Below are 27757 nucleotides of genomic sequence, written 5' to 3'. Positions count from 1 at the left end.
CATTTTGAGGTTATCATCACAATGCCCCTTATTTCACATTGCGATATATGCGTGAGTGATCATGTGGTCAACACGTCCTTGTTCCCAGCAGCGGAATCAAAATGTTGTGCTACACGAGCTCAACGTATTGGAACATTAGCATGTATCACGTGGGTTCAACATGAGGGATTTTTAAAATACCATTTTTACACATAGAAAGGTCCCATATAAAGGGGTTACTTACATATTGAATAGAAAAGAGTTATGCTTTATTAAGGAAAAATTAACAGATAAGGATATTTATAAATAGGCTTTGAATGCACGTGATATAGAGGGTATACATATAGTGAATTGCCTGGGAACATTGGACACACTCTTGTTCCTTCAAGAGCTTCGATGCACGAGAATCAACGACTACCTCTCAGGTAGTCTCTCACACACAAATGCAAACATTCGTTTGTAGTGAGTGGCATGGCCTTCCCTCAATGTTGCAATTAATATTAGGGTTGGGTCGCACTTGGTGATAGTTGGGGGAGGGGGACTCTCCCTCCCCCCACTAGCACACAATCACACATGTTGCATATCATATTAGCAAGGTTTCTAAACCCCAAGAAGTGCCCACAAAATCTTGTAAAAAACAAAGGTCTAATCTAGTACTAGTAACGCTGTCGACCTCCAATGGTATGTAGAATAGGTGAATGGGTCCTCCACCAATGACTCTCTCAATCTTTGTCATTGTGCTAGAGACTTTTTGCATGATGATCTTTAGTAATTACTAATACAGTGCAACCAAGAGCTTGAGAAAGCTTGTTGGTGGACCCTGCGTCTATCCCACCATCCTTGGGGCGACATGGCTCGTACATTAAACCTTGGTTTTAAATGCTTAGTACGATGGCTATAATACCAACAGAAGGTCAAATTGGAAAAAGAAATAATGACAATAAAAGGGCAAGAAACTGAAAAAAGAAATAATGAAAATAGTGACAATACAAGGGGAAAAAAGAAGGGTGCCTGCAAGAGGACCAAGTGTTAACACGATGAAGCAACACGTGGGGTGGTGAAGGCGCAGACAGACATGGACCCTGTCCTGTGTCTTTAATCAGACCTCCTAGAACTAGAAAGAGCTTGGAAGACGAATACGCGGGAAGAAACGTAGGAAGGATCAAATACAGTCACCTTAGCTGCTTCTTCCTCTCAATCCAGCACAGTAACATCTCCATTAATCTATATTTGTGAGGTATGATCCTTTTACTAATTGCTTGTTTTCCATTACCATCCTTTCTTCAATTTCTGGTTAATGTCATTCAATGGAAGAAGAACATTGATCTTGCAGAAGTGTCTTTCCTGTTTAAAGCTGTATTGTTATCATTATTATTGTGCTTCAGTTTGTGGTTCTTCTATTACAAAATGCCAAATATTGATCAATGGAAGAACAAGATAGACCTCGCATCAGTGTTTTCCTGTGTAGTGTCTGTTTGGCTGCTTAATCTCTCTCGTCCATAGCCAATCACCATGCTTTTTCATGCAGGGCTGTTAATAATGTATATGGTTTTGGGGGTTAATTATGAGCCGTGTTCTGATGTGATGTGAGTTCCGATCAATCTACCTGCTGACATGCATGCACGACAAGGTCTAGACAAAGTCCCGCTATAATTGCCCACATTGTGAATAAAGACAACATCATGAGCTTCTGCACGGGATGCAATGCATACCTAGCTAGGTGTGGGTTGGGGGCGGGACAGGGCTGGCAATTGTGAATTAAGACAATATCAGGACCTCCTGCTCCAGAGGCTTGGCTCCGCACACCCAGCTAGGCGGTGGTGGGTGTGGGCAGGGGATAAGAGCCCTGCCCCCAGCAGCACCTAGCTAGTTATGCGCTGCCTCTTGAGCAGAATCTCATGATTTTGAATAATGTACGGGAAAAACAAGGGAAAAGAGCCCGTTCTAAACATGGGAAAATGACAAAAGCTTCTTGTGATGGTTCACACAAAAGATGCTTGCAGGCTTGTTACCCTGTGCCTTGACAGACACCCCAATACCTCAAGTTTGTTCAATTAGTTCAAATATTGCTGATCAACATGTGAGATTCTGAGTTCTCAAGCTTGTTTCTCAAGCACTGCATGTATTCTGCATTTGGCATTGCCCCCGTCTTGCAGTCTTGGTGGCCAAATTACATATGTTGTATCCCAACATCCCAATGTAAACAGTTTCTAAGCTCATTTGTTTCAATATGGTGCTTTCATATTCACTTCTGTTTCTTGATGCCATGTGATTTACCTTATGCACAGGAATTTCTCGATATCAGGCATGGCATCTGCTCGACAAAATCAATCCAGCCATGAAAATGATAATGGGCATCAAGAGAAGTACAGTGTTATTGCTTTCATAAATCAATAAGAGCCGCATTACTGTTGTTGAATAACATGACAAAATTTTAGTGTTGTCCTTCATTCAATATCTTATTTTTCCTTTTCCAAGTATATAACCCTCACCATATCAATGCAGGTTCTGGTTTGAGCCTAAAGGTTGAGTTTTTTGCACAAGTTACCCATATAATTATTATGCAGTGCACCAACGTCTTACATGAAAAAACCAGCAGTTGGTGAAAGCCTTGTTGTATTTACATGAAGAGTCACTTGATAACCATGCTGCAATGCACTGCTGTACATTCTACATCTTAATTTGTAACAACAGAACTTATGGTCACGTACATGTAGGACAAAGGAAATGCATGATGCACAATGTACCTGGATGATTTGGTGCAAGCACATATGCATGCCCATGATACACATGGTAAAATGCATTTTATGTGTACCTATGTATGTATGCTGAACTGCTTGATCTGCACCCTCAATCACTTGATCACAATCATCAACTGTATGAAGAGGACGTATGACCCTTAACTAGGGCTCCTTCAGCTAGCTTTGCACAAGCGATTTCAGATAGGATGCTATTGGTTCTGAGGCTGTCCACATTCACAAGTTAACAACAGCTTGAATTGGTTTGGCTATCTGGCCACCACCATTAGATGTATCCATTGCTCGGAGATCTTTCATGTATTGCCTTTCAACTGTTCTGGCTATCCGGTCAACAAAAATTTTAGGTGTTGGATGACATTTGGTTTATCCTTTCTTTGAACTATGTTAAGTATTGCTGTTCTCTCCACTAGCTTAAGGGCTGTAACTTCTGTTTCCAACAAAATCTTATATCCTGGCTGGGATGTCTGGGCTATGGTGGTCATCAACCATCCTGATCAGGTATTGCTAGTACTTTCTTGAATCAATAAACGTTTCTGATGGTAACATGAATGTCGGCAAGTGCTTACTTTGTGAAGATGAGGTTCTTGTAAAAAAGAATATATTCATGCCCCTCAAAGATGCAGGCTGCTTTAATCCTCTTCAAGATGTGGCTAATACATGGCTCATGGCTTAATGAAAATTATCACAACACGAGAACATTGTCAAAACTCAAGCGACTACACCTATGTAACAGTTTTGTCACAAAGAAATCAAATTCTAATCTCGAAACTGCTAGGACAGTAGTTGGGGCTGCAAACACAACATGCCCTTTGGGAAAAGGTACCAATGCCTTAAAATCAGGCAGCCCAGAAGTGGGGCATAAAATATGTCGGTCAGCCATAAATCAGGCTGCTTGGCCACATAAAAACAGGTGCAAATAATGCAGCCCTCATCACGATTAGTACACAGCCCACGAATACAATACAGACTCACACATGAACTGAGAATATCCACTAACGGTAGTGTATTCGCGCCAAGGTGGAAGAAACGAGGTCTACTCTTTAGTGTTGTCTTGTTAAAGGACAAAGATTATGAAACATTTGCAAAGCGTCTGAGATTTTGAAGGGAATGAATGAAAAGATGGGTGAACTCGTTTATGCACATTCTTTAGATTGAAGTTAGAAGATGGAACTAAAGAAGAACATCATCTTCATCATGGAGAAGTTAATGCAAGCCTTATTCATTGGAGAAGCTGCAGCTCTCCCTTTCAAATGTGAAGAAGTAAAAAATGCCAAATGCAAGTGGACAAAAGGAAGGCTTATGCATTGGCTTGAAGCATGCAACAAACATGGGCCAAGTAGCGATCACTACAAATTTACTAGACCGTGATGGTGCCTCTTGACCAAGAATATAAGGTAATGGCTTCTAGAAGCATGAAAATTGGAGGATAGGGAATTTTTGAGAGAACTGTTGGCTGTAATTCATTGTGTGCAGTGGAGAGATGTTATAACATCTTATATTAGGAGAGAGAATCAAGACTACTTAATGAAAATATTTGACATTGGGCAGAATATATGGGAATCAGCTAATGGCCACATGTTGTAGTCCTGGTACTAGCCTAGCCTAAAGGATATTGAGGTATCTTGTATGGAATATTTCAGCATTAGAGGAATGTTGTCAGCGATTCACAATGGTTGTCAAGTAATTGGGCAACTTTGAATTGTCTTGTAATTCCATTACTTAGTTCATCGCCATGGTTTCAGCAAAGCAAATAGCTATCAATATATTTTATAGTTTCTGAGTATAACATGTCAACAGAATAGCCTTCTTATTCAAGTATTTTCTCATGATCTTTGCTGCAGACATGTGGGAGTTCCAATGCTAGGTCCCTTTACTGCAGGCCGGCAGGTTGTTGAAAGTCATCCGCTAGTAATTGAGAGAGCAGAGGTAAAGTACTTCAAAGCACCAATATAATGTCAAGACATCTTACTTGCAGATTTGGAACACCATGGATTTTATTTTGACTAGTAGACATCTTTTGGTCTGGACTTGCATGCACTCTCTTTTTTCCAGGGTATCTATGTTTATGATAGTTCTGGGAAGAAATATCTGGATACAATGGCTGGTTTATGGTGTACTGCTTTAGGTACGAAAAGGACTTGGCTCATCGTTGTCAGAAGACATTTGGTTTCATTTTGTATTGTAGGCTGACGATATAGCTTTCTTACATGTCCTGATCACTGTACATCAAAAGGTGGCAGTGAAGAGTGCCTAGTTGAAGCTGCTACACAACAACTCCGAAAACTTCCGTTTTATCATTCTTTCTGGAATCGAACCAACAAGCCTGCATTGGTACGTGAAGTAGTCTATACTTACTTGTTGGTAGTCAAGCTCACTGTAAGATTCCATATGTGTTGTAATAACATGACCACGTGCAGGAATTGTCGAAGGAACTTTTGGAATGTTTCAAGCGGTTTCATATGGGAAAAGTTTTTTTCACTAACAGTGGATCAGAGGCTAATGACACCATGGTACTTGACAAAGTTTTGTTGTTGTTTTCGATGGAATGTCCCTCTTCTTGTTCAGGTTTCTGATTTTCTTGCTTCCTAACGGGGATGGGATTTTTGTTTTATAATCTGCTAATGGCTTCCAGTGCTTGCAGTGCATGTCAGTAGGATGGATACTGTTAGCGTATGGAATATGAGGGAGTGGTTCAGAGTAATACAGGTTGTAGAATGTATACTGCCTGGGATTCCACTAACATGACTTACACTGCAATCAGTAGAACTAATGAATTGTGTGCAGCTGTAAGCTGACGGGATAACAGAATAGCCTGAAAACTTATTTTAGATGATAGCGGATTAGGATAAGGTCTTCCAGTGACCCAGATGCAGCATGATCCAGCTCACTGCTATCCGAGCACTTTGGCCAGGCTAGGAATGCAGAAGTGAAGGATGAATTGTGAAGGTGAGAGGGAGGATGCTTCACATCAGCAACACCCAAGATGAGGGATGCACAAAAACTGTGAAACACAAGGTGCAAGAGGTCCAAGTGTGCTAAAGCCAATAGATGCATGAAAGGTGATGGCAAAAGATATCTAGGAACTAGGAATGACAACCAAAATAAGTTTGCAAGCAGATAAAGTGTTTGGAAGGGGCAATCAAGGACCTGTAGAACCCTTTAGATCAAGAACATGCAGCATGATATGTGTGTGACAAGGGTCGGGACTTAGGAGGCATCAGCAAGATAGTGAGATCTGATAGATTGCATCAGCAAGACGAAGTGCTTCTTAAAGGTCAGCCCTATGTGTCCCAGCCATTTTACCCTAGCACCAGGATACCTCTTGCTCCAGAGTGGAGGAGAAGAGTATGAACTTATTTAGACCTAGGTTGTCTCGAAGTTCACTTCTATTTGAGTATAAATATGTGAAGTCAAATATCATAGACATGGATGTGGGCACCACCAAGTGGCCTGTTAGGAGGAACTTAAGACTCTCAAAAGGGCCTTTTAATAATCAAACCCCCCTCTTTGCTAAAAAATGGGGTCATTATCAAATTATTGCAAATTCAATCAAAATTTGGCAGCCTTTTTACATTTAGAAAGTACTGTTCAACTCTTTCTAATAATATGTAGCATGCCATGAGATTCTTCATATTGGAGAAGGCTTCATTTTGTGATGTCATAGCTTCTTCTATTTGAGAAGAATGTACTTGCCAAGCTTTTTGTGTTGTTATATAGCATGCTATGAGATGATGGGATTCTTCATATTTGAGGAGGTTCTTCATATTTGAGAATATTTCAACTTTATATTTGAGAGAATATAATCCCCAAGGCATTTTTGGTATTATAAAGCATGCCATGAAATTCTTGAGAGATTCCTTATACATGCAAATATTTATTACAAGTCCTGTCAACATGAAAAATCTCATGGCATGCTTTAATTACTAAAAAGAGCTTGAAGAGTACATTGTAAGCATATGAGTTTTGAATTTTGAGTGAGTGTGTGAAAATTTCAAAATGAACCATGTTTGAGAGGAGTGGGAAACTTCATTCTTAAAGGGCTGTTTGAGGGTGCAAATTTCTCCTAATGCTTGTATTTGTTTCCAGTTGACTTTATAGAAGTGGTCCCTCTCAAGATCAAGCTAGTGAAAAAGGTAGTCAAGTAGATAGTTGATTGCTTAATAATGGCTATCTAGGAGCTTGGGGTTACAGGGCCTCAGTTTCCTAGCCTTGAGCTAGGGTTTCATGCCACTAACCCAAACCCAATATTTGTGTGATGTGGTAGACCACAAAGATCAACATGAATCAATCTAAGAGAAGCCTCAGCTCTACGTGTAGACTGCTGAGAGAATGGGGTATGATGCTGTTTTCCGAGTTGAGAAGCTTTAAAGACATCCCGCGATAGCTTCAGGTGGGGAAGGCCATCAACCATCTGCCGGCATGAAAGCTCATAAAGAGAGTCGTATCCGGGATTTCCTAAGCGAAAATGCCAAAGACACTCAGTGCTTGTAGGCTCCAGTGTAATGCCTAAAACTTAGAAGCAGTTGAACTTAGAGCCCTTGGCTATCGGCTTGGAAAGAAACTGTGTCATGTGGTTGTGGGAGCTTTCGCTCAACCGCCAATACCCACGGACCGCGTATTGTTCAAGCGTTCCAAGCGAGCTCTAATGTCTATCTCTCACCTAGCCGATGTGCCGTCGATCCTATGAGTGTAGTGAGCTTACCTTGATGCTTGATCGAGTACCCTCCTCTCTCTTGCACTCCGGTAGCTCCACGATTCTTGATGCTAGCTCAAGCATCCTCAAGCCTCCTCCATCTCCAAGCTCCATCCTCCATAGCCACGCGCACGAGAGAAGAGAAAAGAAGAGAAGAGAAGAGGAGATGGTGAAGAGCTTCACCCTCTTGATCCCTCACTCCCACATACTCACTCCCTCACCCTCTCACACTCCCTCTCTCAAGAGCCCACACAAGCAAGAAGGAGAGAAGAAGAGAGGAAGAAGAAGACTCTTTTTGCCACACACCAAAAGAATGAGCTTCTCATTCACTTTTCAACTTTATATACAAAACCCTAAATCCCTTTTTGATGGTCATCCCCTTTTTCCCTTTTTTATATGGCCGGCCGTAGCCTAGGCCCTTTTTTCCATTTCCCACCACTCTAATTTTATCCTATTCCCAACTAATGCGTACAATTTGCACAGGAGCGAGCCTGGCGCTCTTTTACAAGGATTTGAGAGCGCTTCTATATTTAATGGTGTACCTTTTACTCTTTTGTTGTCTCAGGGCGACACTGAGACTTTCTGAGGGTCATGCCCGAACGTTTAAATTTTTCAGGGTCTGGTTACTGGTCAAGGCATCATTTTCTGCTTTTATCCTGCGCCTTTTTTGCTATTTCCTTTTTTCCATTTTCCGCTCCTCTGTGCTGCGGGAAACACGGTAACATTACCCCCCTCCTAGCCAAGTGCCAGTCCCATGGCACTGCGGTGGGAAGTAGTGGCTAGTTAGGTCTGCTGCTAGGCGGAACTGGTAGGTGGATGACACTGCTTCCAAGGTGGTTGTGTGAATGAGAGGTGATGGAGTTTAATGACGATGATCAGGAGAGATTCCGGCGTGCTTTAGGCTTCATGAAGATGCTCGGCCTCTCTCACACAGTTGTGGCGTCCATTTTGCGACGGCTGATTGGGGTTCTAGTTGGCTGGTGGAAATCATGTAGCCGGTCGTCCCTTGAGCATCAGAAACGCTTGAAGCAATAAGCAATCTTTTAGGAGGATGGTATTGGAGGGATTTATCCTGGAGAAGCCCCCCCGAACTCTGTCTTGACAAAGATATGGTTTGTCTTCGCATTGAAAATCTGTGTCTTTGATTTGAAGATCTTTGTCTTTGAGTTGAAGGTCTTCAGTACTGCGTTGAAGATCTTCAACCTTGCATTGAAATTCTTCAGGCTTGTGGAATCAATAAGCGATCCGTAGATCTTGAGGCATTGGGCATGTATCTTTGGAAGATGAGGTTTCAAGATCTATGCCAATGGCAGATCTATCTTGATTTGGTTCAATCATGGTAGCCATCAGCAGGCAGATGGCTGGACACCGGCACATGGAAAAAGTTTTTGGTCATTAAAGGATGCCGTGGGTGATCCTCTTCAGCGGAGTAGCCAGTTCTTGAAACTCGAACATAACCTGCAAGAAAAGTTGTGTACTCCCTAAGGGGTGTGTCTGTCTCTCCGTGTAGTGCGCGGTGCCCGTGGCAGTGGAACTGGGAGATGGGTCTAACCTTGGGCAAGCCCTTGGTAATGTCCCACACTTGAGGACCCAGTTCGCGTGTCGTTGGAGGTGCGGTGCAAGTCTTAGGGTGACAGGTCTGAAAGTCCTGCCCTTGATGTGTCCTAAGTGTGAAGTGGGGAGGGGGCTAGGGAAAACCCTAGGTGCAGTGACTGTGATGCACTTCTCTTTTTTTTTTTTGTTGAAATGATAACCAGGCCTAATTGTCTTCATCGGAATGAGGAGGGGAAGGGGTTCGGATAGATTTGCTCAAAAACTGGCGACTTTGCATGTAATCTTTCAGATTCATGCGGACATGAAGAGAAGTGGTGGAGAGGAAAGGGTGATTGCACCTAGTGAATTGGTTGTCATTCATATCTTCTAGGAGGGCTAGGCAAAAAGAGGGAAGGAGACTAGCCCTCATCATAAGACGAGCCATGGCGCAGTTGTCTATAGTGTTAGGGTCAAAGAATAGGGGAGGTAGGCCGCGCTCCTGTGGAGTCGGGTCCTGCTTAAGGAGTAGCCTAAGTAACCTAAGATAATTACAGGTGGTTACAAAAGCGGGGTCAGGACATGAGAAGAAATCCGCAAGAAAACGTGTCATAGACTCATCTAGGCTTTCGGCGGTAAAGAGAAGGGCATGCTCGAAGGATACTATAGTGGAGTTATAAATAATAGGGAAGTCGTACCGCCCGTGAAGGGTGGTATCAAAATCCACCCCTACCCTTCGAGGATATGCCATGTAGGTAGGGTTGTTCCGCTCGAATGGCAGGGTGTTACAAAACGCCATCTAGGCGAGCATGCTGATGTTGCATACTCGCCTTCTCCACAAGGGTTGGCTTTTATAGCCCTGTACAGTGTGTGGGACTTCAAAAACTTTATTCTGCCAGTAGTCAGCCACTTCTGTGCCCCAAGAGGTCGGGGTATTTTCTCGCTCTTCTAGCCATCTTTGCCCCAACCGGCCACCGACCGCGATTACCTCATCCATCACCTTGAGCGGCAAGACCCTCCGTAGACTGTTGGGTAGGAGGGAACTAAAGGTGAATGGATTCTTTCCTTGTTCGTGTATCTCCCACAACACCAGTTCTGCGTGGAATCCCGCGGGGAGATCATCAGGGCACGGTGGGAGAGGCGCGGACGGCAGCACAGTTGGTTTGGCTCTCAGCTGTTTCCTGGCTTCCTCTACTAGCTTTCTACGTCTTTCCCTAGAGGCGGCTTTTCTTTCTGCAGATGGGTTCTCTTGTGGTGGCTCTTGAGATTGCGGCGAGGGGGGTTGTGGAACTACATCCTCCATGAATCGGTTCATGTCGATTTCCAGTTCTGCTTCCTCCCCCTGCCGTTCTCCTTATGCTGCTTCTTCTTCGAATTTGAGGGCGTCGATTTCCTGGGGGGTTAGGCCGGCCAGCAATAGGTATTTTCGTTGCTCATCCAAGCTCAGCCTAACCTCCGCAGGTAAGGGTGGCATCTGCAAATCAGCATGTAAGGCTCTTTGTGCCATGCCGAGCTTTCTCTGCGTCACCTCCAATGACTCTCCTTGCGCTGCGTGGGTGGTGTCTAGGATGGTGTCGAGGAAGGCCTTCTGTTGAGTGTTGAAGGCCACTTGGGCAGCTTCTGCCTTGCTCTCTGCGATGATTTTCTCATTCTCTGCCAGAGCAAGGCGCCGCGCCAGTGTCTTCACCCTCTTTTCATTGTGTGCAGCCCACTCCTCTGCTCTTTTGTTCATCACTTCCAAGCTCTCTCCTTGCTTTAGGGTTAACATCATGAGTTTCTGCTTATAGTCTTCCAACTCCCTGACCAGCCTCTCTTGCTCTTCTTTTCCAGAGTTTAGTTGATCTGTCAGGCGCTCGATCTCCTCTTGCTGCTCCTTTATGCCTTGTTTACTCTCCTCGTCCCTGGCATTCAGCTCAGCCACAAGCGCATCAACCTGAGCAGATTTTGTAGCGAGCTTCTGGTATTGCACTGTCAAGAGCTTGTGCTCTCTTTGCAATTTCACTAGTTCCTGTGTCTCGTTTTCGAGCTGCTGTCTCCAGTGCTCCTCCCTCTCATCCTTAGCCTTCATTTCTTGTTTAAGATCTGCGATCTCCCTCTGCTACATGGCTATCATTCTCGTTTTATCCAGCTGGAAGGCGGCCACTAATTTCTTCTCGGCTGCCAACTCAGCCAACGGCTATCTTGCGTTCCTCCTTAGCTTTCTCCAATTGGGAGAGCAGCTCGGCGACGTACTCGTCGTAATTAGCCGATGGCGTCATCGTTGTGTGGATGGGTGAGGTTGAGACTTCTACCTTCTGCCTTTTGGGTTCTTGCCTGGATTCTGCATCTCTAGCTGGCCTTTTTTGTCCTGTGGCCGTTGTTTCAGTGCTCTGTCCCTGGCCCATCTCTTTATTGATGAAGTATTGCATCCACGCCACAAAGTTTGACACGTCGGCACTCGTCGGGATGCTAGGGGTGATGGTGGTGGGTTCAGCAGAAGGCACCAGGAGGGTAGGGATTGGATGAATCGTGGCCTTGCCCTTGCCCTCAGGGACTGGAGGTGGCACAAACTCCGGCACCTGTGTGCTAGACCTTGGCCCTTTTTCTCTATGCAGGCTCAAGTTTCCCAGTTCGTCTGCTCGGTTTCCCTTTTTCTTCTTTTTCCTTTCTTTTCTTCTCCTCTGCTTCTTGTTTTGATGTCTTCTTTGCTTTCTGTAACTCTTCTTTTTCCTTCTCCTCCTTCTGTCTCTTTGTCCTCTCTCTCTCCTTGGCCTCTTTTAGGGACTCTTTCTTTGCTCTTTCCAAGTCTTCTCTCTCATTCTTTCTGCCTTCGTCATCCTTCTTTTTTCTCTGCGTTGTCTTCTTCTTGGGTTTCCTGGTTGCCTTTTTGCTTGTCTGTTCCTCCCCTTCTTCTTTTGTCTCAGTTCTATCGGTGAACCTATCCTTGTCCTGATGAGGAGGCGACCTCTCTGGCGTTTCTCCTTCTCCTTCTTCCGCCTCCTGTGCTTCCATCACTGCCTCCTGGATAAGTGCAGTCAAGACACCTCCATACCCGATGAAGGAGGCTTTTGAGGAGGGTTTCTTTCTTTCTGTAACTTTAGAGGCCGGAGATTCTCCTCCTGCTGGTACACTTCCTAGGGCCAACGCTTTGGCTGCCTGATCGATCGTTTTTCGCATGTACCCATTCCAATCTACTTCATCTAGGGTATGGGCTGCTACATTCTCCAGCACTGGTACGCTAATTCGATACATCAAGGAATTGTAATGCTAGCTAGAGAAGAGCACATGTATCAGCTTGGCCTACATCTTGGCTTTTGCGTTAGGGATATCCTGGATGCTTATGCCGTCATTTGTGAGCACATCTTCCTTCTTCATTTTAAGCATAGCATAGACATCCCTTTTTTGTTTCCTCTCCGTCTTTGGTACCAATCCCAAAGCCTTCTCCACCAAGGCTGGATCTAACCGGACCTGTACCTGCTTTGCATCTTCTCCTCTGCCCACTGTTACAATACCACATTCTTGATCTGGGTTGCATGTTTTGAGGAACTCCACGCACTTTAGGTGGTCCGGCTCCTGCGAGAACTTTTCAAGATACTTCGTGAGGTTGCATTGTTCAACCACCCTCCTGGCTGCTTCCTCCTTGGCCACCACGACTTCTATGTTGTGGATGGTTCGGAATTTGAGCTGGCTAAAGGCGCGGTTCTCCAGATGGATGCGGTATTGCTCCCTTTCCTCGTCTGTGAACGGGAGTCGATGGGCGCGGTCTTGCTGCGACATTTTATGCTCCTGCCATAAATCGTAACTTTCATTAGTATTTTCCTCATATCAATTCGCTGATTGCTGGAAAAGAAAAACTCTATGCTTTTTGAATGAATTCATTAGGAAGCCCTGTAGATTTTCCTTTTTAGACTTGGACTTTTTTCCCTTTACTTCAAAGTTTTCTTGCCCATTTTCCTACCTTGTCCGTTTTTTCATACTACATATTTATGCTTTTCACTAATTTTACTTTGATTTATCCCCTTTGATTCATTTCTTTTCTGATTCCTTCCACCTTACCCCCTCCCCTTTCACCGTGAAAAGAATCCTTCCTAGGATTGAGGGTCAAGAGGTTAAGGGCTTTCGGCATGTTGGGGTAGGAGTTACTTGTGAAGAAGCCAAGTATAGAAATTTGGATTGTATTCCAGTTGAGCTGCGCGGTCCAAATTGAAGGGTCGAATTTCCACGTGCGTGATGTATGTAAGAACATCTGTGAGGAAGTCACCAGAGTCGACCTGACTCGCAACGTGGAGTTCTTCCTCTGTTAAGAGGCGGTCAAGGTAGGGATGCCCCTTGATGTGCTCTTCCATGGGTCGGCCCCGAAGAGTGGTTAACACTCTATACGAGGTGGGCGCGACGTAAGTGGGATCATACTCTGCTATTTTGATGGCGCGGCGTTGCTCGGCGTTGGTCATTATGCGACATCCTTCAACTTCCCATTGCAACCTAAGAGTGTACCACTGCCTCAAGAAAGGTGATCCAGTATCAGCAAGGTGTGATAACTCCGCGATCTCTTGGTCAGTGATAGCAGAAGTGGTTCGTGGATCGTATGACGTGATAAGGCACTGTTTAATGGCTTGCTCCTTGGAGATCTCGCTATTAATCAACTCAGCGGCGGCGCGAGAAGCTTTGGCAAATGCGAATTCAAAGGTCTCCCAAGAGCAAGGCATGTTGCGCACTTCCGTTGCAAAGGGTTCTTCTAATAGACCTAAGTCCAAGCGGTCGTAGCTGAGGGCTAGCGACACGAAGGTGGCATCGAGTCGTTTAATGCATTCCACCACGTCATCCCCGGTGTCCTCAGCAAGGTCAGCGGCTAGCGCTAGGAAGGATTTGCGTTCGTAGGAGGGCGTAAGGTCGACAGGTGGTTGAGATTTGACAAAACAAGCACTTTTGACAATGAAGATGGGCGGTTGAGAGTTTCCTTGAGCCTGCAGTTGGGCTATTTGGAATATGGGTGGATTAAGGTCAGCCACAACGGATGGACTGCTGCATTCAGATTTGTTTTGGGGAGTTGGATTGATTTGGTCGGATGATGCCTCCTATGACGGTGGTTGTTGCTTGGGCCAATAGGCTTGTGCGACTCTCTTGGCCCGAAGCATGGATGAGTCAGATAGCTGGGGCTCTGGAGAGCACTGCGGCTTATGGTTTTGAGGTGTTATGGGACGTGGGCTGATCAAGCTTGAGGGTAGCGTATGAATGGTGCGTTTGGCCGTGGGGGCCTTAGGGATCCACAACCAGGTATTTCCCTCGTAGTAGCCTTGTGCATGCAAGAGGGCTTTAGGGACCCATCTTTGCTTGATCATGCGGCTCTTCCTGTGATTGCGTCTTGGCCTCCTAGGTTTAGTGTTCTGGGTCTTTTGAGGATAGGAGCATCGACTCCTAGGCGGTTGTTGCGGCTGTTTAGGCACCCATTGAAGGAAGGGTGTTGGGCCTTAGCTTTGGCTGCTGCGGGTTGCGGTTTATGGAAGTCGGGGAGTGGTGGCCTTGCACTACCCCCCTCCTTAGTCTTGTCTACGGACGTTTCTACCGGTGGCTTTGCGGACAGTGATGGTGTTGCGTAGTCCTTGCTGAAAGCTGTGACAATGCACACGTTGCCTATTGCTAGGTGGATGCGCTGCAACTCATAATCAATATTGCAGTGAGTCTGCTTTTTGAAGATTCGCCCCAGCAGTGACTCCGTGCCTGCATCTGTAGCACTTGGTAATACGTAAAAAAGCATTGGAACAGTTTCGGACTCGATAGAAACGACGACTCTGGACTTGCCGAGAAGTGCGTATGAGTGGGCCCCATATGGGTTTAATTTGATAGTTGTGGGTTGAAGTAGTGGTTCGCCGAGTTGGATCCAATGACTGTGGGTTAAGACGTTGAAGTCTGCTCCCTTGTCGATCAAGGCGTTGAAAGCACACGTTTGCTTGGCAGTGACCGTGATACGGAGGTAAGCAGGTTCTACGGCTTCCTCCTCCCCTTCGTTAATTTCAATGATTGTAGCTACTCGTACTTTAACCGGCGGTTCTGACAATGGTGGCTCATGCAGAGGATGCGTGGGAGGGTAGTACTTCTTGACACGACTGCCATTGAAGAAGCCTATTCCCTCACCGTCTAGTGTCTCAAGCTCGACATTGCCGGTTCGGCTAATCGCACGAACCTTGAAGGGTCCGAGACCTCTGAATTTCATTTTTTGCTTATGCCCCTTAACTGAGTAAAGGAGCACTAAGTCACCCTGTTCAAACTCACGCTGCTTGACATGCTTGTCAAACCAGCTCTTACGGCGGGCTTTCTCATAGACAAACGCGTGGGTGGCTAGAAGACGAGTCTCTAATAGGCGTTCAAGCTCGACCAGGCATTGCGTCCATGTCTCCTTCCCTTCCTATCGTTCTTGAAGTGCTATTCTCAGGCTAGGAACGAAGAATTCTAATGGTAGAATTGCCTCAGTTCCATAGGTCAGCCTAAAGGGGGTTTGGCCGACAGCTATTTTATAAGCTGTGCGGTAGGCCCACAAGGTTGCCATCAGCTTGTTGTCCCAGTCGCTGCGTGAGGCTGAGACTACTTTAGTCAGGACACTGATAAGAATCTTGTTAGTTGATTCTGCTTGGCCATTCGCCTGAGGGTAGTATGGTGAGGATTTGCGATGGATAATGAGAAAGGTAGATAGGAGATGTGCTATCACTTCGTTGATGAAGTGTGTGCCTTGGTCGCTAACCAGTTCGATGGGGCAGCCGAAGCGCGAGATCACTTGCTCCCATAAGAACTTGGCCGTCGTCCTGGCGTCGTTTTTTCGTATGGCTCTTGCCTTTGCCCATTTTGTGAGGTAATCCGTGGCCACAACGATGTACTTGGCTTGTGAGTACTGCGTCGCAGGACTGATGGGCCCTATGAAGTCGATTCCCCATTTTTCGAAGGGTTGGCGAGCAATAATTGGGGTCAACTCCATTTGATCTTTACGAATCGAGACTTTTGTCCGTTGGCACTTGTTACAATGCTTGACGAATTGCTTGGCATCGCGGAAAAGTGTGGGCCACCATAGTTGAGACTGCAGCATCTTCCGTGCTGTCGTGTCTCTACTAAAGTGTCCTCCCGCGATGCCGCTGTGCGCCTCTGAGAGCACATCGTGCATCTCATGCTCGCACACGCATCTACGCAACAATCCGTCTTGCCCCAGCCTATAGAGTTGGCCTACAATCAGCTGGTAGGGTTGGATCTTCAGGATTAAGCGCCTGAGCCGGACTTTTTCTATTGATCGCTCAGGAAGTCCGTGCTCGAGCACTTGGACTATGTCGTCTGCCCAATATGGCGTTAGAGGTCGGTAACTCGTCAGCGATGCCTTGTCCAGCGGCTTCTCCCGTGGGGATGCATGACATGTGATCAGCCTTGTAATGTTGCTTTCCCTTCCGTACTACCACGGAGAAGTCGAACTCTAGAAGTAGGAGGAGCCATCGAGCTATGCGCCCTATAGCACAAGGTTTGTTTACTAAATAGAGTAGGGCTTGATGGTCTACGAAAAAGATGAAGGGTGTGGCCAATAGATAATGCCGGAATTTCTTCACAGTGAATACCATGGCTAATCCCTCTCTTTCTGTTGTCAAGTAGTTCATCTCCGTCTCAGTGAGTTGTCTGCTAGCAAAGCTCGCTGGATAATCTAAGTTGTGCTCGCTAGGTTGGCACAACACTGCCCCTACGGCAAACTTAGAAGCATCTATGTGCATATGGAAGGTAATGGTCCAATCTGGGGCTCGTAGAATTGGTGTTGTTGTCAGAGTCTTTTTCAATTCTTCGTACGCTCCTTGGCATGCTTCGGTCCACTCGAAGACAATCAGCAGCTTGTACAATAGTTTGGCGATCAGCGCGTAGTTCAATACAAACTGCCGATAGTATCCTGTATGGCCTAAGAAGCATTGAACTCCCTTGTAATTAATTGGGGGTGGAAGGTCAACAATAACCCTGACCTTCGAGAAGTCAGTGGCAATGCCGTTCTTCGACACCACGTGTCCTAAGATGCATCCGTGCTTCACCCAAAATTGACACTTCCAGGGGTTCAAGGAGAGACGATATAAGCGACACCGTTCAAAGACTGCGCGGAGTTTGCCTAAGTGTTCGATCCAGGTCGAATGGACACACAGGTCGTCGACAAAAACCTCTAACTCCTTGCGGAGCATGTCCTTAAAGATGGTGCACATGAGATGTTGGAAAGTGGTAGGGGCATTGGTCAACCCGAAGGGCATGACTATGTATGCAAAGACGCCCCACTCAGTGGCAAAGGCGGTCTTGTGCCTATCCGCAGGATGCACTTGCACCTGGTTGTATCCTGAGAAGCCGTCCAGAAAACTGTAGGCTTCCTTGCCTGCCACCCTCTCAAGCATGTGCTCGGTGTACGGCAATGGATAGTTGTCTCTCTTCGTAGCAGCGTTCACCTTCTTGTAATTGACGCACACTCGGATTTTTCCGTTCTTCTTCATCACAATAACTATGGATAATACCCAGTATGTGTGCTCAATTTCGTAAATGAATCCAGCTCTCATCAGCTTATCAATTTCCTCTTTGACAGCATGAGCGTGTTTTGGATTCATAGGTACGGTCGCTCCTTGACCGGCGTTGCGTCCGACGTCATGGGTATGTTGTGAGTCACAACACTCGGATCTACCCCCTGTAGCTCCTCTAAGGACCAGGCAAACACGTCTATATACTCTCGCAAGAGAGCAACAAGACTCGTTTCTTCTTCACCAGTCAGGTCGTCGGCAACGAACACTGGTCGGGGTGTTTCCCCTTCCTGGGCTAAGTCTACCTCCTTGACTTTGGCTGGTCCCTCGATTGGTTCGCTCGTTTGCCCTTGACGTTTGGCACCTAACAAAACTACTACCCTATCCCCTTTTTTGAATTCAGTGAAGCGTTTAGGGAGGTCTTGCGGCTTTCGCTGTTCTTCTGTTCGTGTATCCTTGGGTTGCTTTGCCTTTTCATGCCTTAACCGTCTACGCCTCAGGTGGACGGGTAGGTCCCCCTTGGTACGTCTGGTCGTGGGCGGCCTAGGGATCTCTGGATCACTATCCGAACTAACTTCCGACTCAGATTTAAACCCTCCGTCTTCGCTGGAAGAGGTGGTCTCTCCTGGTGGCGGCAGTTCAGATGGTGATTCAGTCCTAAGTATTGATGTCGTTCCTGGCTGGGCTAGGCCTGCTTGCTCAAGGTCTATGGCTCCTACGCGTTCCAACCAAGCGCGATCACATTCCATGCGCATGACTCCTCGCTCTACTCTAAGGGTCAACCTTTTCTGCGGCTTGGCGTCTAAAACTCGTATCTTCTCAATTTCTTGTCCTTCAGTGTCGTATTCTATGGTATCTACTTCACCCTCGCTCTCATCATTGAAGGATTGGCAGTCTTCGTATTCGTCGCTAGAATCTTTGTCATCCGACTGCTCGTCGTCTCCTAGGGTTTGGTATGCCTCGTGTCGTTGGTCAGGAACTAGGGCCCAGTTATACATGAGGTTTAAATCATGCACCCTGGTCCATTGCCACTTGGATTCCTCCAAGAGATCCTGGAGTGGTTTGAAATTTGCAGCTAGATTGCCAGCTAGCTGGTTCGTTAGGTATGCCGGTATCCCCTGTAGTTCCCTTTTGTTGGATGGTACGTGGAAGGTGACAGGCTTAGGCTTTCCACGGAGGCTTCCTGCCATCATGCAGACAAGTGTAGAGAGTGCTTTGTTAGACTTGCCGATCGTTTTGATGGCTTGCTCATACGCTTCATGATCTGAGAATGGCAGGTCGATTGTAGTAAGAACATGCATCCAATCCCGCTCATCCTCTGGGCATGGGATATACTTGGTCAAGGGCCCATAGGGCTTCTTGACTTGAGTGTTCCCCTTGAGCATAGCAGAGATGGCATCTAGGTCGATTGGTGAGGTCTTCCAAGTGTCCATCTCTATTCTCACGGCATCCGTTCTATTGTCAAGGAAGATTAAGCCGTTACCCCAATCTTCGATGACTCTAGCGTTGCACATCCAGGGTTGGCCTAATAGGATATCATAATCCACTCCCTTCATGACTATAAAGTCAACAGAGAACTGGACACCTGTGATCTTCACTGGCCAATTCTTAAGTACCCCGAATGGCTTCACTCTCATACCGTTTGCTAACGTGACATTAAACCTAGCAATTTCGACAGGCGGGTTTCCCCAAGTCTGGAGCACTATGTGGCTAAGCACACTAACCCCAGCTCCCATGTCTACGATTCCCTTTCTTGTTGTGTCACCTAGGGCTAGGACTGGTAAGACCGCGTGCATCTCAGAACCTTCCCAAAAGGCATTGACGTGCAAGGATTTAGGCACGGAGTGCAGCGTCAAACTCGGTAATTGCGTTTCTGCATCATGGTCTTGAGGGTCTGCTGTGACCTGCTCTTGTGACCCTTCGACCCATTGCTTAAGATATTGCCATAGGATAGGATGCTACTTAAGCAGATCTCTTAGGCTAAGTGTTACAGGGATGGTCACTAGCGTGGTTAGGAGATCGTTGGATACTCGTCCTTCCCCTAACCTAGATTGTTCGGGTCAATGGCTGCTGCTGACCTGCGGCTCTGTCGCATCAAGGTTTGGTCTTAGCGGCACTGCTTGTGGTGTTGTTGCTTCTGCCGACTTAGGTTGAGGCAGTGACATCGGCGTGCTTGTGCTGGAGGGGTCATCGATCTCGTCCTCTACGATGGGCTCAGCGTCTTTGAGATGCTCTTGAGCCTCCTTTACCCATTCCTTCACCTTTTCTATGGCCTCTTAACTGTTGCTTCAGATGCGGGTATTCCTCTACCTTAGCGCTTCCCTTTTCGGCCGTCTTAGGGGCTGAAGTCTCTGCCTCTGCGTCTGAAACCTTCTTTCCAGCGGGCAGAGTCGTAGCACTCTCGGTCTTTAGTGCAACCTTAGCTTCCGGTCTCTTCTTTTTCCGCCTGCGGCTTTTCTTCCCTATCGAGGTTGCGTCAAGATTGCTAGGTCCTGGCAGAGAGATGCCGGCCTGCTTCGTTTGGGCTCGGGTCATGACCCGCAATGGAATAGGTGTGGCCTCCCTATCGAGGTTTTCAATACCAAACAGCCCCAATGGGACAGATGGCAAGTTGGCTGAGCTAGAGGATGGCTTTCGCTTTGGGCAATCTACGAAAAGATGGGTGATTCCACACTCTGTGCACCTTTGATCAGCCTTGTCTCTGTTTTGCTGCTCTCTTTCAGGGCAGCGTGATGAGATATGACCGGGGTGACCATAAGTCCAACGAGTGACTGGATCCTGCAGCTGCCCTCCTAGACCTCTACCTCGTCCTCGTTCTAACTCCATCACCGGCACGGGTCGATAATCCATGAGGACCGCATTGCCCTCATCATCGTGCGAGATGTAAGGGTATATGTAGGTCTCTTCATCATTCGGCTCCTCCATGTAGTATACTGGAGCGTCGCTCGGTGGGTGGGTCACGTAAGGACCAGGCGGTCTAGGAATGCCGGTAGGGTTGATGTCCATTCTAGGGATGGCTAGTTTCATATCGTTAGGCGCGGGAAGAGCCAATGGGGCTCCCCTTCCGAAGAATGGCTGCGGCCTGTTCGCTAGATAAGGCTGGCCATAGAGTTGCGAGTATGGAAGTCTTCTTGGTAATCTACAATGCGCGACATCATAGCCGAACCTACTGCAGTTAGCACAAGATCTTGACCTAGGGTCTTGACACTCGGCCGGCAAGTGGTTTCCGCCACAGTACACGCATTGGATGTGCGGGGGCGTCGGTCGTCTCAACATGTCTTGCAACTTGGCTAATTCCATCTTGACCTCAACCAAGCCTTGGTCTATCTCGGTGGCCTTCCCCTGATCTTGGGATGATGGGGTTGACCGCTCACTAGGGGCTGACGTTCTCTCTGAGCTTCGCGAGTTGATCTCCTCTCGATTTGAGCTCCTGGAGCTCCGCTCTTTCAGCTGATCATCGACTCTGATAGCTTCCTCAAACACTCTAGCCACAGCGTCCCGCTGCAAGCTTGAGTTGCCTACCAAAGCCTTACATAACTCCTCGTCTCGAATTCCGTTGATGAATACAGTCGAAACCGCTCTTTCAATCGGTCGCTCGCCCAGAGGGATTCTCTTAAAGAGACTCCTCACATGGGTCACGTAGTCGCGGATGTCCTCTTTCTGCTTGATGTTCATCAAGCGTACTAGCAGGTTATCGGAGTATCCGGGCTCGGCGAATCTCTTGATGAAGAGACCCTTGAGGTCATTGAAGTTGGCTCGCTCTGCAGCATCTAAGCTCATATACCATGTCCTACCCTTGTCGCCTAGGCAAAGCCCGAATGCTGGCGAGTGTTGAGTTTGGTCATTGAGGCCATTGGCTTCGCAGACTTGCTCAAACTGCTCAACAAAGCTGTATGGGTCGTCATGAGGTTGGTACTTATCGAGTTGTTTGGCAACAATCGGTATTTTGGCCTGGCTTTTTGAGCCTTGGTTCGCCCCTAATCCTGCGAGCAGCGACGTCGCTAGTGCGGTGGCACTTTGCTCCACTGCTGTACTATCGAGCAACCGTTTTATGAGAAGCTTGCTCAACGTCAAGTCTCCCTTCAGTGCTCTCTCATGGTCCATTCGGTTTCGGCCAGCCAAGTTCAGCACTCGTTGCACCTCATGCAACTCCATGCTTTGCCTTTGGCTCCTAGCCTACTGATCCCTATTGTACTCGGCTATGCCCTGCAATGCCTTGCGGGCTAGCCTTCTCTCCTCTTCTAGATCTGCAATGATTGCATCTGCTGTCCTGCCGCGATGCTCCTACCGGGCGTGCGCATCATAACTGCTCACCAGCTGCTGAATAGCATCTAGGAATATATTCAAATCGAGCTCCTCATTAGACCGATGGTCTGAGCTCTCTTCCGTCATGGTCGAGTTCGCGCGCTCCACTACGCTATCGATCAGGTTGAATAGACTAGACAGATCCTTGTCGTTGGCGCTCCTTGCTTGGTCCTACTCTGCGCTTTGATGGTTTGTCTATGTCTTGGGTCCTCTCCTATTGGTGGGTTCCTTGAGTGGTTTATCTGAGTGAGTTCCTTTGGTTATTGAATGCAAACCTCAATTTATGGTCACTCGATGAGTGTGTCGTTTCTCGTGCACTCTTGCCCAATTAGGCTTTCGGCTTTCTTAAGTGTACATCAAGTACGGAGATTCAATGTGAGTGCTGTTAGCAGTCATGTTTGTCATGCCTTGTCATCTCCTGCCTGCGAGCCTCAGTCTGAGTCAGACGAGGACATTAGGAGCTCTGACATGTCTGTCATGTGTTATGATGGGGGAGGCTAGTCACTCTTGACTGGCTATCTTAGGATGTGTATTTCTTTTTGGCCTCTTTTAGTGGGCAGCCACTGGCTGCCCGGCCACTTTTTGGTCACTGTTGTGGGGCGCCCATTTTAGGGCACTTTTAGGGTTTGCGCCCATTTTAGGGTTAGGGTTAGGGTTTGTCCGTTGCCTATTTATAGGCAGCCCCCCTCCCCACTTGGTCACTTGTCTTCTTGCAGATTCCGACACTCCTTCTCCCCTGTGGTGGTGCTGCCATCATCATCAGCCTGATCTGGTGCCCTCACTGACGCTGTGGGCTGCGTGCAGGGACTGATCAGTCCATTTCAGTGTATTCAGCATTCATTTCAGTCAGTGCAGATTTCTCTTCCTTATTTTCTGCTTTCTCTCTCTCTCTCCCTCCGTGTTCGTATTTCCTCTTCCGCAGCGCACTCTCACATGGTATCATCGCCAAACTGAGAGCACGAAGGTCTTCATCGACTGGAGAGAGACCACACCTATCATCTGTTGCTGCCCCCCTTCTCTCCAACAGCCAGGCGGCCCCTCCAGGTGGTCTGCATATTTGCGTTTGCTGCATCAGCCCCTTCTAGAGGCTGCCACGTCATCAACCAGCCCCTGTCTCCTTGCGTTTTCAGCTGGGCGGCCTTCTCTTCAGCTGGGCGACTCCACTACAGGCTGCGTTTTGCATCCACGGTGGTCATATTCCCTCCTGGTGGCTCATCTCCAGCTGGCGCTTCTCTTCTTGGCTGCGTTTTGGTGCCTGGCAACTTTCCCTCCAGATTTTGTGCCCTACACAACTGCGTTTTCACCTCCTGGTGATAGGCGACCTGATTTCCTGGAGTTTGGTGGTTCTTCTGGTGGTTGGTGACCCTTCTGGTGGTCATTCTTCGGCATCGGCACAGTTTTCTTTGGTGTTTGGTATTTTGCAGATTGGAAGATGTCTTCTCATCAGTTTACAGGCTTTGATGACTCAGATGACGAGCTTTTGTCTCAACACTCATCTGAACGGAGGCGTGATTTCTATCACGAGGACCGTCGTCCGGAGTCTATTCCTCTTTCCCGTCCCCCTTCTATTCATGTATCTCGGCGAGCCTCTTCCAGTGGGCCGAAGATGCAGCCTTTGGTACCCCCTATACAGGTACCCGTACTTCCTCATCTGCCCAAAGAGGACCGGTTGGATGGCTCCAACTTTTCTCTATGGTCCTGCAAGGTGGAGTGTATCTTGGACTCCTTCGATCTTTGGGAGCTTGTTTCTGTTCCTATTCCCCAGCCTCAGGTGGATCCCGCAGATGGGACATCTATGGATCGTGCAGCCTTATGGGATCGGCTCAATTCTAGAGCTCGATCTTTCCTCTTTCTGAGTTTGCAGGATTTTGTCCTTGTTCATGTTCGCAGGTTGAAGACTGCAGCGGACGTGTGGAGAAAGCTCGCGTCTCTCTATCAACAGAAGACGTTTGCCCACCGGATATCTCTCGAAAAGAAGTTGCGGATGCTCGCTATTGATGATAGTCCTTCCATGAAGGACCACATCAACAGATTACAGGATATGAGGGATGAGATTGCATCCCTCGGTCGGACGATATCTTCTGAAGACATGGCTATGATTCTTTTGACTCGGCTGCCATCGCCTCGGTTTGATGTCTTCTACACCAGCCTTCTTACATCGAGGACCCGTGAGAAGCTTCTATGGGAGGAGCTATCCCCGCTTGTCTTGGAGTATGAGGAGCGACTCAGAGAGGTCAGTGCTAGTGGATCCGACTCCACTAGAGCCTTTGTTGCAGGTTCGGGAGGATAGAAGAAGAAGAAGAAGTCAAAGGCTACGAAGAAGGATAGTTCTTCAGGCTCTGACTCAGATTCAGAGAGACTGAAGTGCCCACACTGTGGGAAAGGGACACATCCCGAGGAGAAATGCTGGAAGAAGTACCCTCACCTTCGTCCGGGAGCGAAGGGTGGATCTACATCGGAGCCTTCTTCTACCTCTACACCAGCTGTTACCCATGAGTCAGTGTTCCTTCATATCCATGCTTTGGAGGAGGATCCTTCTTCTGTGGCTGCAGTGTCTTTTGCGCAGCCTTGGTTAGTGGACAGTGGTGCTTCGAGTCATATGACTCCCCGAGGTGATTTGTTACAGGATCTCCGTCCATGAGAGGGTTCAGTCACTGTTGGTGACATTTTATCGGTGCCTATTAGTGGTGTTGGCACATTGCCTTTGTTTACCGACCGACCTTCGAGCTCCTTTTCACAGGCCCTACATGTTCCGGATTTGGGCCTTCCCCTCCTCTCAGTTTATGGCCTTACGAGGCTTGGCACACGAGTGATCTTCACCGAGCATGCCGTTGTTATTGAGGATTCTTTTACAGGAGCTGTCTTATCTACAGGTTGGCAGGAGAGCGGGCTTTACAGGCTCCATTCCCCTTCTTTGATGCAGGGTCCTCCGAGGCAGTCTATTGCTACACCCGTTCCCGCTTGTGCATCTTCTATTCCACAGGTTCCTTCCCATCCCCCACCTTCTCCTCCAGTGGTTCCCTCGTACCCCCCATCCCTTTCCGAGGGGGACGATCTCGGTGATTCGGCTGTGGATTCCCTGGCCCCTAGTGTTTTAGAGGGGGATTCCCAGGATCGTGAGGAGCTCCTTCAACGGCAGTCTACATCGACGGACTTCATCGACATTGGCATTCCTCTTGCCACCCCAGGATCTATTTCCTCTTCGGCCTTCAGCCACATCCAGGATCTGAGAGGGGGTGTTAGCAGTCATGTTTGTCATGCCTTGTCATCTCCTGCCTGCGAGCCTCAGTCTGAGTCAGACGAGGACATTAGGAGCTCTGACATGTCTGTCATGTGTTATGATGGGGGAGGCTAGTCACTCTTGACTGGCTATCTTAGGATGTGTATTTCTTTTTGGCCTCTTTTAGTGGGCAGCCACTGGCTGCCCGGCCACTTTTTGGTCACTGTTGTGGGGCGCCCATTTTAGGGCACTTTTAGGGTTTGCGCCCATTTTAGGGTTAGGGTTAGGGTTTGTCCGTTGCCTATTTATAGGCAGCCCCCCTCCCCACTTGGTCACTTGTCTTCTTGCAGATTCCGACACTCCTTCTCCCCTGTGGTGGTGCTGCCATCATCATCAGCCTGATCTGGTGCCCTCATTGACGCTGTGGGCTGCATGCAGGGACTGATCAGTCCATTTCAGTGTATTCAGCATTCATTTCAGTCAGTGCAGGTTTCTCTTCCTTATTTTCTGCTTTCTCTCTCTCTCTCCCTCCGTGTTCGTATTTCCTCTTCCGCAGCGCACTCTCACAAGTGCAGCAAGCAATTCCTTAGCGTCTTACACACTCTCGCTTGTTTCGGGCCTGATAGGCTTGTAGATCCATTTTTTGGCCGTTTTGTCAGGGTTTAGGGTTTCCTCGTATGTCGCCTTGTTTGTTTTCGGCCAATCAGGTTTTACAGCTCAGCGGTTCGCGTCTAAGTCCCTGGGTCTCGCAATTGCCCACTTCTAGCTGCCCAGCGGCTGCGCACTACAATTTCTCTTAATACGTGTGTCAGAATCAAGTTTTGAGTGCTCGAAGGGTTTCGACAGTTTGCGTTGCTGCGTATTTGCCGGGTCAGGTCAAATTTCTGAAAAATTTGATAAAAAGTTGTACTCGGACCCACTGGTCCGAATTGCAGGGTCCAAGTAGGTCACTCGGATGGGCCGAACGGCATAGGGCCGAGGGCCGAATTTCAGGAATAGACTTGGACGGTTTTGATTCGGACGGGCCAAATGACTTGGACAAGGTGGTTCGGACGGGCCGAATGCACTTGGTCCGAGGGCCGAATTTGAGACTCGGACGGGTCACCCGGACAGGCCGAGCGCGGATGTACCACGTGGCAAAAAGTTTTGACTCGGACAGTTTGCCTCGGACGCGGTCCGAGGGCCGACTAGGGTTTAGCCGAGTGGGCCGAGTGACAAGGGCCGAGAGCCGATTCTGGGACTCGGCCCAGGAAAGGCCACTCGGACAGGCTGAATGCAGCGCGCGTAACCCGCGCGAACACGATTTCGATCGATTCACCAAATGTAGGCCGGTACCATGGCCATGCACTTCCAGATCCTATCTAGGGAAGTAGGGGGAGAGATTTGTATACCTGAACGGGCCGGTAAGTGCGTTGGTGATGCGATCGAATCGATACGAGCTGGAGCTCTCTATCTCTCTCTCTCTCTCTCTCTCTCTCTCTCACTGAAATGGCACAAATGAGCTCTCCCTTGGCCTCCTGGCTCTTATATCTCTTCCCAAGTGTGGCGTTGATGCCCCCAATCACTCACTTGCCGATCCTAGGCATCACTAGCGAGCATTTTACCCATTTTGCATGATTTTTGCCTTGTTTTGCCCTGTTTTGAAACAGCAAACCCTACCCTTCTCCGGTTCGATTTTCTAACTCTAACCTACACTAAATGCAACAAAAATCAAAGGCAATAAACTGAAATAGATTCTCTATGCTTTCCAATCATCAAACAACCAAAATATCCCAAAATACTTACTTGTTTTGAAGATCAAAAACACCCAAACTTCCTACCTATCTCAAGCTCCCTTTCGGGGATGAATCCCCTACTTCGACGCTCAATATGAGACGCGCAAGTGCTCAAGCTTCAATCCGTTAGTCCCGACAACGGAACCAAAACGTGGGAGCTTTCGCTCAACCGCCAAGACCCACGGACCGCTTATTGTTCAAGCGTTCCAAGCGAGCTCTAATAGCTATCTCTCACCTAGCCGACGTGCCGTCGATCCTACGAGTGTAGTGAGCTTACCTTGATGCTTGATCGAGTACCCTCCTCTCTCTTGCACTCTGGTAGCTCCACGATTCTTGATGCTAGCTCAAGCATCCTCAAGCCTCCTCCATCTCCAAGCTCCATCCTCCATAGCCACGCACGCGAGAGAAGAGAAGAAGAGAAGAGGAGATGGTGAAGAGCTTCACCCTTTTGATCCCTCACTCCCACACACTCACTCCCTCACCCTCTCACACACTCTCTCTCAAGAGCCCACACAAGCAAGAAGGAGAGAAGAAGAGAGGAAGAAGAAGACTCTTTTTTCCACACACCAAAAGAATGAGCTTCTCATTCACTTTTCAACTTTATATACAAAACCCTAAATCCCTTTTGGGCGGTCATTCCCTTTTTTCCCTTTTTTACATAGCCGGCCGTAGCCTAGGCCCTTTTTTCCATTTTCCACCACTCTAATTTTATCCTATTCCCAACTAATGCGTACAATTTGCACAGGAGCGAGCTTGGCGCTCTTTTACAAGGATTCGGGAGCGCTTCCATATTTAATGGTGCGCCTTTTACTCTTTTGTTATCTCGGGGCGACACTGAGACTTTCTGAGGGTCGTGTCCGAACGTTTAAATTTTTCAGGGTCTGGTTACCGGTCAAGGCATCATTTTCTGCTTTTATCCTGCGCCTTTTTTGCTATTTCCTTTTTTCCATTTTTCGCTCCTCTGTGCTGCGGGAAACACGGTAACAGTGGTACAAGCCATTAGGCTG

The 27757-nt window shown here is 47.6% G+C and overlaps 1 protein-coding gene across 1 annotated transcript in view; it reads left to right on the top strand.

Moving 5' to 3' along the window:
* Positions 1–1020: 1020 nt before the first annotated feature.
* Positions 1021–27757, top strand: part of LOC148016357 (gamma-aminobutyrate transaminase 1, mitochondrial-like) — a 46794-nt gene continuing 20057 nt past the window's right edge. Inside the window, exons 1-6 of the mRNA XM_087663761.1 lie at positions 1021–1216; positions 2268–2345; positions 4580–4664; positions 4791–4863; positions 4972–5069; positions 5156–5248. Of these exons, the coding sequence (XP_087519887.1) occupies positions 2287–2345; positions 4580–4664; positions 4791–4863; positions 4972–5069; positions 5156–5248 (408 nt within the window). The 5' untranslated portion in view covers positions 1021–1216; positions 2268–2286. The remainder of the gene's footprint in view (positions 1217–2267; positions 2346–4579; positions 4665–4790; positions 4864–4971; positions 5070–5155; positions 5249–27757) is intronic.

The sequence above is a fragment of the Lygodium microphyllum genome, chromosome 23 (assembly GCF_053477565.2).
Source record: "Lygodium microphyllum isolate KBCC chromosome 23, Lygodium_microphyllum_v1.1.10, whole genome shotgun sequence".
NCBI classification, from domain to species: Eukaryota; Viridiplantae; Streptophyta; class Polypodiopsida; order Schizaeales; family Lygodiaceae; genus Lygodium; species Lygodium microphyllum.
The sequence above is the reverse complement of the archived record's forward strand: the minus strand, read 5'-3'. Positions and strand labels throughout refer to the sequence as shown.